Source organism: Gymnoscopelus microlampas, assembly GCF_963454915.1.
Source record: "Gymnoscopelus microlampas genome assembly, chromosome: 24".
Classification (NCBI taxonomy): Eukaryota; Metazoa; Chordata; class Actinopteri; order Myctophiformes; family Myctophidae; genus Gymnoscopelus; species Gymnoscopelus microlampas.
In genome coordinates, this window is record NC_139961.1 from 15,422,769 (window position 1) to 15,431,686 (window position 8,918).

The following is an 8,918-nucleotide window of genomic DNA, read 5'->3' on the forward strand; positions in this document are numbered from 1 at the left end:
TACGACACTCCTAAGTTGACCTTCTACACTTTCGGAAGGCTCATAGAGTCTTAAACCTTAAGACCATACCAAAGGACAAACTCAAAAAAAAAAAAGTGCCATACTGGGACAAACAAGACATCCATGCGTGCGTCTCAGCCAGCTCTACAACATATCCAAAAAGTGGACCCTAAGTCCTTATCGTATTCGAGATATTGAGCAAGATAGCGAAGCCGTAACCATAGCCAATTAAAGGATAATTAAATCATGATTTGATATCAGGGTTTGATCATTTCGACTTTTGGCATTATTTTACGTGTAGATTTAGGAAAAAAATATATCGGGGAAATCACGGGCCTGGAACACCCTAAAACCAACTAGGAAGTGGCCTTTTGAGGCACTTCCTGTTTTCCGAGAAAAATAAAACGTAAATATTTGGAATCAGCGTCATCATATTTGTCTAAAACCAGAGTCTCGAAGAAAAATACAATTTCTAAAAATTTAACGAGGGTTGACCTTTGCAGTCTTTTCGCTGACCTTTGAGCTTTATCAGTGTCAAAAAAAATCAGGGCTGGTGCCAAAATATCCTGCTTACTCTCAATATGGATGGAGAGAAGTTTTAGATTTTAAAAAAATATCTGGAGCGATTAGTTCCAGATTTTGTGCTAAATTTTGTGACAAAAGTCAACGTCCAATCTTTTTGGTGAGCTTTTGTATTTCCCAAGGTCCTAGAAAATCGAGACCTATTCCATTCAATTCAGCGTCCTTTTCTGAGTCAGAAAAAGTGTTTTTAAATTTAAAAATAAAATATTTTTAAAAAATGTGAGAAAAGCTAAACTTTGAACTATTTCAAAAATCTATAACTTCCCTATTAAACAATTCTAGACAATTGTGTAACCTACCGTTCGACTCAAAATCATCTAAATAAGAGGGTGGAAGGGTCAAAATAAAATAATAATAATAATAATATGTTTGTGAAAAAAGCTTCCAAGTTTATGAAACTTTAACGCTTGTTTAAACCACTTTATAAGGGTCATACAAAATCGAGACCTAGCCTATTCGATTCAGCGTCCTCTTTTGAGTCTGAAAACATGTTTTTTAATTTAAAAAAAATATTTTTGAAAAATGTGAGAAAAGCTTAACTTTGAACTATTTCAAAAATCTATAACTTCTTATTGCAGATCAGCTATTTTTTTTTTCTTCTCTTTCTTATATTATTTGACAATTTGGCCAATGTTTGACCAGTTTTTATAGTATAGTTTGTTGATTATTGTAATGCAGCAATGGTCTTTTTCTTTGATTTATTTTTATTTTTTAAGGTATTGAAATGGTTACTTAAAATGTCACTTTGATTGATTGATTGAATACTTTATTTAGAAAGACATGGTAAAAGTACATGGAAGTACAATTCACAATACAATACAATACAAGGTCCTCTAAACTGGATCGATGACTTCACTGTTATCTGGAGACCCCCACCAATATGTGGGGACCGCCCTGGGGGTCTCGACCCACAGGTTGAGAACCGCAGACATCCTTCATGCACAAGGCGGAGCTTGTTGGTTTTGAAGCACAGACCCCGGGAGGCAGAGTAACGGCTCTCGGCTGAGAGATTTGTTTTTCAAACCGTGGTGCTTTCTGTACTAAATAACAGGTAAGTTTAATTAGTTTATGGAATTAAAATGTTATACAAACACGGTCGTGCACTGTTACATGAACTAACACGTTCATGTAACCGTGCACGACCGTGTTTTAGCCATGGTTCACACGACGCTCGTCTTTTCACGAGCCTCATGGCCGGAACTTCAACCTGTTTTTTGCACTTTCAACGCGTACATCAACATAAATGTTCATACTTCAACTATAAAGTGCTTACCCCACGGCCACGAATGTTACAATTTTAATCGGGTGTGTCTAAGTACCCGCATCTTACGTATTGTTCAATAAAACGTATTTTAATCCGATCGGTGGCCATTTTCTTATAGTTCTAATGCATGTGTATAATGTAATACACCTCCCAACCGATGGTCGCGTAGTTGAAAGCATGCAGAAAACTCGGAGAAAATGGCCACCGATGGGATTAAAATGATTTTTATTGAACAATACAGAAGGTACGGATACTTACACCCCCCCGATTCAAATTGTAACATCCGTGGCTTTGGGGTAAGCGCTTTATATTTTAAATCTGAACGTTGATGTAGATGTACGGGTTGTAAATGTAGAAAACGTCATGATATGACGGTCATGTTTCAGGACTAACGGTATATCAACCGCTTTTACATGGAAAGCATGTGTTTGTACGATTTAATATAAATGGATGATGTTACAATGCGACCAGGAATCCTAAAACGTTAAAATGTGATTCAACGTGTTAGTTAGTAACATTAGCTCTTAAAGGAGAGCTAATGTTGGCCACATATCCCTTGGTGAGGCCACGTTTGTTTTGACTGTAATTAGTTTATCTATGAATCTTGTTTTGAGCCTACAGTACAAAGTAAAATAATTTAATTAATAGAGAAGTACAAATGGTACCAGTGGATCCTTAAAGAGAATTATATTATTGAGGATTTTAGTGTGCAGACAAATTTGGTAATCCGTTTTTTTAGTTTGTTTTGCTTTGCACACAGTAGCTAACAAAAGCAGGTAATGCATAACAGTGGTTCTCAAAGTGGAAACCAGAGACCCCCAGGGGTCATGGGGGGGTTCAGGTGGTCCCCAGCTACATTAGCAAATAGCATCAAAATCAGTTTAACAACTTAAACCCTATACATTTGCTTTTGAAAATAGCAGATCTACAAGCTCACAGTGCATTGCATGTGTTGTGTTGTGAGCATGTAGATCAGCTGTTAAACCAAGTGAACAAAATGTGTCTCGAGTCCTTGGCCAAGTACATACTAATTAGGGGTCCTTGACACGAAAATGTTTAAGAACCACTGATTTTGATTGATTGATTGATGTACTTTATTTAGTAAGAGATGAGAACAGTACATGACAGTACATAACAGTACATGGAAGTACAAATTCACAATACAAGGTCTACTAAACTGGAAAACTCATAAAGCACTAAGCTTGTTTAAAATGAGATCCCCATGCACACAAATCATGATGACATATAAGAGACAGACAGACAGATATACACACATACATATATATATATATATATATATATATACAGACAGCTATAACATGAGTTCATTAGTCAGTTCTGCATTGAGTTCATCAGAAGAACTGAATGAATTATGAGCAATCTGATGAGTTAATATTACCTTTTTAATTTACTGTCGATGGCACAAATAATGTCTTATAATGTTTTTACTTTCTACTGTTACAGATGCTGAAAGTGCGCAGTGCAAAGACTGGTCAAGAAGAAGTGAAAAGGTGAAACCACTAGGAAAAAACAAATCTCTTCAGAGCCCAGAAATGTTTTTCTGCAAACAGTGTGCCCATGAGAGTAAAACCATAGTAGGTTTTATTTCACAGTAATGCGCCAAACTTCCTTTTTACCTGTGGTGCACCTGATTGTACCCGTGCATTCAGAAAGTTTGCAGCCTTCAAGTCTCACCTATACAGAGATCATAAGCAGTCTCACAGGAGGAGTGTTACAGACCAACACATTGGCACAACACTGATTTGTCAGATTGAATTTTGTCAGATCACCTTTACAAATCTTAAGAATTTCCTTAATCATTTGAAAGGCCATATACAAGAGGGCAGGAAAATAACATGTCCTTTTAGGGGTTGTGAGAAAACATTTGGTGTGAAATCCACATTTTCATCTCATGTTTCGAGGACACACAAAAACAGTTCAGCTGAGCATCTACATGATGAGGCAATGTTTCAACACCCATCCCAACTAGCACAGTTTGAAAACCCATCGCAAACTGAGAGTCAGCCCTCCACTTCTCTCACTGAGAGTGATGAACAGCCTGAGACCGGTGAACTTTATGATAGTGTAGATAAAGACCTCTTTTTAAAGAACTTGTCTTTGTTTTATTTGAAGCTTCAGGCTAAGCTACTTTTACCAGCGTCAGTTATTCAGACTATAATTGAAGAGGTCCAAGACATTCATGATGTTGTTCAGTCACATCTCTTTTCAAAGCTTAAAGAGAAATTGTCCGTGCTTGGGGTGCCTGACATGACGATTACAGATGTAATTGAAGAGCTTGCAAAAGATGACATTAAAAAAGGCCAACAACATTTTGCGTACAGATCAGCGTCGTAAGTCAGTGTTTAAAAACAGCTTCAATTATGTTCAACCTCTCCCCTTGTATCTATACAAATTTGTCAGGAAAAGAATGCTTTGCACAATATGTGCCAATAAAAGAAACTCTAACGTCCCTGTTTGAAAACGAGGGTTTCAAACAGCAGTATGAAAAGGCCCATTCTCGCCTCTCTACTCGTGATGTGTTCATGGATGTATGGGATGGACAGAATACTACTGACAATGTCTTATTTAAAAGTGAAACATCATCGTTTGCCTTGATCCTTTATCAAGATGCTTTTGAGGTCGCCAATCTGCTAGGATCAGGCCGAAAAAAACACAAGATACTGGCAGTGTATCTGACACTTAACATTTTGCCGGACAATAGATCAAATATTTATCACATGCATTCTCTGCAGGGAAAAAGGACATGTTATTTTCCTGCCCTCTAATATATGGCCTTTCAAATGATTAAGGAAATTCTTAAGATTGTAAATGTGATCTGACAAAATTCAATCTGACAAATCAGTGTTGTACAGCACCAAGGAGCCAAATGGGGCAGAGAGAGGACATTTGACTCAGTTAATGCAAGAAACCTACTACCTACAAAGAAAAAACATCAATGCCAGGCCAGCCCATCTCCTTCGATTTCTGAGCTGAAGAATGAGTGGCCATATCTGTTCACACCAAAGTTGCTGTACAGCCATTTCCAATTACTCACAGACAGTGGCATCCTGGATAAAATGGAGCAGGCTATGCACGAAAAAGAGAAGCTGATCCTTCGGTTTTTCCAGCAGAAGTCTAATGCTGATGAGGTCAAGCGCATCCTGGTGAAGTACGACCATGAAGAAAACTGTGACCCATCACCATGTGTGATCCTACTGCTGATGGCACACTTCAAGGAAGACCTAGATGGACTCATTTTGCAGGCAGATGTGAGTATGAAATTATCATATTTTAAAGCTTTTGACATTCATATTGTGTATTTTACAATCAGCCCACTCTGCTACAGTCAGGCAGGCGATAACGCAGCATTAAATGCTGAATGAACTGACCCTCAGGGACAGTTTCCACAGCAAGGTTGTCAGGCTGCTGAACAGGTGCTGAGCCCCTGCTTACGTCTCAATTATACTTGCATGTCAGTATTGAACGCTGAAAATAGCTGATCTAAGCTCAGAACGTGTGCATTGTGATGCATTCTGAGCGTGTAGATCTGCTATTTTTGGTGCATGACACTGATGTGCAACTAAGTATAAACCAGCCTTTAGATGCTGTGTCATTTTATACTGGCACAGCACTGTCATGTTTTGTTTTTACTTTAATTTTTATCCCACAATTTTGTAACCCTTATTTTCCACCCGGTGCCAATTTTCTAAGTGATCCTGGGCACTAGACTCTCCTCACCAGCCTAGGGAGGCCAGGGCCGAGCTCATGCCTCCTTCAATGCATGAGAGCCAACTGACCTTGTTGTCACCTGATAGGGGGGAGTTTCCCTGGACGTAGCGTGTGGAAGGAACACGTTATTCCAACCAGTTCCTTTCCCCTCCATCAGGCGCCCCGGCTGTCATGGGGGAGGCGTTATAGCCACCAGCATTAGTGCATGTTTTTGTGAGGGTATTAACTACCCTGAGAGACACGGGGAGAACATGCAAACTCCACACAGAGTAGGCCCTTTCGCCAATCCCACCTAGGGTATGGGCGCTGATGACGCGGAGGAGAAGACACGCCCACAGCGTCCCCGGCGGGAATCGAGCCCAGGACCTTCTAGCTGTGAGGTGACAGCGCTACCGACTGCAGGCGCTACCGTGCCCTCGCAGCAGCACTGTCATTTTATGTGACTATACTGTAGATGCACTCCATTCTCACCCACTTTTATATCTGCTGCCACGTGTTGTCTTTACTTGCACATGAGTCTGACGATGTCTTTATTTTGTATTTAATTTTGGTATATCTTTTAGTTTCATTTGATACTTGAATTCTGTTTTGTTGTTTGGCATTTTTTTCTTATTAATACAATTAATGTGTGGGTAGCTTGTACAAAAGATAGTTTCACTCTTGTACACCTGTAAACTTGTGTTATGCCCAAGTTGAAGCTGTTACCCTGACTACATATATGTTTTCTGTCTTTTAGGTGTTGGCAACAGCAGCAGATGTCGAAAGGACAATGAACCTTCCAGACTCTCCGCGTCTAATTGTCCTAGGTAGTGTATACAGTTTCTAATCTGTTTTAAAGCATTGCAGATACTAATACTAATGGAGGACATGTTTTAGTATGTGGAAAGCAACAGACAAACACTGTTAACATGCAAACCATATGTCTAATTATGTTTAGGTGATGTTATCACAGCCAATCAGTGGATGCTGAGCATTGAGGGGCAGGTCGTTGTGGCTCCACAAACCAACTTCCTGGCTGGAATGGCAGCTCTATGTACCAGAGGCACGCCTGCTACACTCTGGAGTTCATACAAAGGTACCTTTCTGCTTGAAGTAGAACCATCATGTGTAACTCGAAAGATGTGCTCTCTTGTAGAGCAGCTGTGAGTGCACCTTTTACATAAAGAGTATGTGATTTGTGATTGCAGATGTTTCATTGGGATCAACCCAACCACTGGCACCAAAACAACCAAGCTGCTCGGCCAAAAAAGTGGGAAGGTGAGAGAGAAGAGGAACAATTAGGTCTGTCCTCCCGTCGCCTCCCTCCTGAAGCGACTGATGGGACTTCAATTGGCTTTGAGTGTAAGTCATGTGCAAAGAATTTGGACCATTCTCTTGCCCACTATATGAATGAAATTCTTAATATGTTGCTTTGCCATCTTAGGTCATATTTTACACACAATAAAGCAGTACAGTTTTATAATTTAGTTTTTTTGATCTCTATCTCATGCTCTGATTTTAGGAGTTGTTCAGAAGAAAAGTGGTCTAGAACACTGTCTTCAGTTACACTTTATTTGTATTTATTTCTTTAAGAAAGGTTTCGATTAGCTGACCTTCATAGTTAACCGAAACATGTTTCTTCAAATACATCTTTAGTAAGTGAATATGGTGTGCACTTATTGACTTCTTTGGCTGTCATCTCCTGTGTAAGTAGTTGTGCAAAAGCAATACCTACTAGGTGTTGTTCAGAAAAGGGAAAGTCAACTAATGTAAGAAGAAAGGATCACAGGGCAGTTTCTGGATGTCACTACTCCCAAGGCCAATTACCTCCCCAGACCTGCCATCTAACTGTCCACACCTTTCCTCATCACCTGCCCCACCCATTCCCACAACTGTCCCCAATTCTCAGCCCTGTAGATACCTGAGCTTCTCTGCTTGTTTCCCACCTGCACCTCATAATCAGCATTCAATACTTATAGTGTTCTTTTTTGTGCCCTAACAGATGTTGCTGATTTCCAACCTTGTGTTCCATGGATACCTGCTGGTTAAGACCTCCTGCCTGAATGGATTTTGACATATGCCATCTCCTCAACAGAGGTTTTTGCCATTTGCCTTTGTTTTTGTTTGATGCCTCAAGACTGCCTCCATGTTTTTGGTTCCACGTCCATTTCTCCTGTTGGATGTTTGCACAAAGTTTGCAAAAGTTTGCACTTTTATCTTTGCACAGTGTATCTGACATGTGACATTTTGCTGTTCATGTACGGTTCAGATTTTTCAGTGGTTCTCAACCTTTTCAGCTGGTCGGGCTAGCGGTGGGTGAGCTAGATTGTGGGTACCAGTACACAGCATTGACAGTGGCTAACAGCACTGTCAATACTGTGTCTGGATCTGGCTTGCCTGCCGCTGACTCGATTGGCTGGGGAGGTTCATGTTTAAAATCTCAGTGGTTCTCAACCTTTTCTGGATCAGGGCCCCCATATGCGTGTGTGTCTGTGCGCGTGGTGGGGGGTGTTAGGCGTACCAGTATGGCCTATGGATATGTGATTATTGTAATGCAGACAGAAATGTCACATGATGTGTGAGACAGTGTCATAATCCATGTCTGCATGTGTATGGTACGTGTATGTCTGTATGGTTACATGGGTATGTCCTACGGGCCTTCTAAAGAAGCATGCAATTAAGAGAATCATTACTGACCCCTGACAGAGAAAAAAAATAAGTTTGCACTTGTAATATTGATGGTTTTACAGGTAAACAATCTTAATGTAAAAATGTTTAATAAATGTTTTATTGCAGATATGACTCTGGCTTTTATCTAACCGTTGAAGAGAATTTAATGCACTGATTAATTGGATTTAACACGAATTTGCATTTAACAATGAAATAACTGTAAAACAGATCTACAATAATAAATTGTATTAAGTATTTACAGCTATTACTGGCAGCAAAAGTTGCCAGTAAGTAGCTGTAAATGGATTTTACAATAACTTGTTGTAATTTAAATTACAGCAACGAACTGTAAAAATGTATACTGTAATTTACTGTAATTCTTTTTTACAGTAACAAACTGCAAAACACTTATACTCTGATTTACTGTAGTTCTTTTTTACTTAGATTTACTGTAGTTCTTTTTTACAGTAACTACAGTAGCTATTACAGTACTTTATTGGCAACTGTGCTGCCAGCTATTAACTGTAAATTCTACAGTCCAATTCGTTACAGTGTACAGAACATTTCCGGGTTCACAATGGGGCTCTATGGGCTGGCAAGTAGACTATAAGACAGGCAACATTGCAGAACTGTGGCGGCAACATTATTATGAGTTTTTCAACTGTGTTAAGAGTGACTCTTTTGTGGTTGAAAA

General features: G+C 39.4%; 1 protein-coding gene across 1 annotated transcript; it reads left to right on the forward strand.

Annotated features, from left to right (window-relative positions):
- Positions 1 to 4,888: 4,888 nt before the first annotated feature.
- LOC311041092 (uncharacterized protein) lies at positions 4,889 to 8,078 on the forward strand. Its single transcript, XM_084051554.1, has 5 exons — positions 4,889 to 5,115; positions 6,312 to 6,381; positions 6,513 to 6,650; positions 6,763 to 6,916; positions 7,557 to 8,078. The coding sequence occupies exons 1-4, from the start codon at positions 4,924 to 4,926 to the stop codon at positions 6,834 to 6,836; spliced, it is 474 nt and encodes a 157-aa protein (XP_083907680.1). The 5' UTR covers positions 4,889 to 4,923; the 3' UTR covers positions 6,837 to 6,916; positions 7,557 to 8,078.
- The last annotated feature ends 840 nt before the right edge of the window (positions 8,079 to 8,918 follow it).

Excerpts from the sequence above, each read along its gene's own strand:
- LOC311041092 (XM_084051554.1), top strand. The coding sequence starts at position 4,924 with ATGGAGCAGGCTATGCACGAAAAAGAGAAGCTGATCCTTCGGTTTTTC. Across the intron at positions 6,382-6,512 it reads TCCGCGTCTAATTGTCCTAG|GTGATGTTATCACAGCCAAT; the intron begins GTAGTGTATACA and ends AATTATGTTTAG. Across the intron at positions 6,651-6,762 it reads ACTCTGGAGTTCATACAAAG|ATGTTTCATTGGGATCAACC; the intron begins GTACCTTTCTGC and ends TTGTGATTGCAG.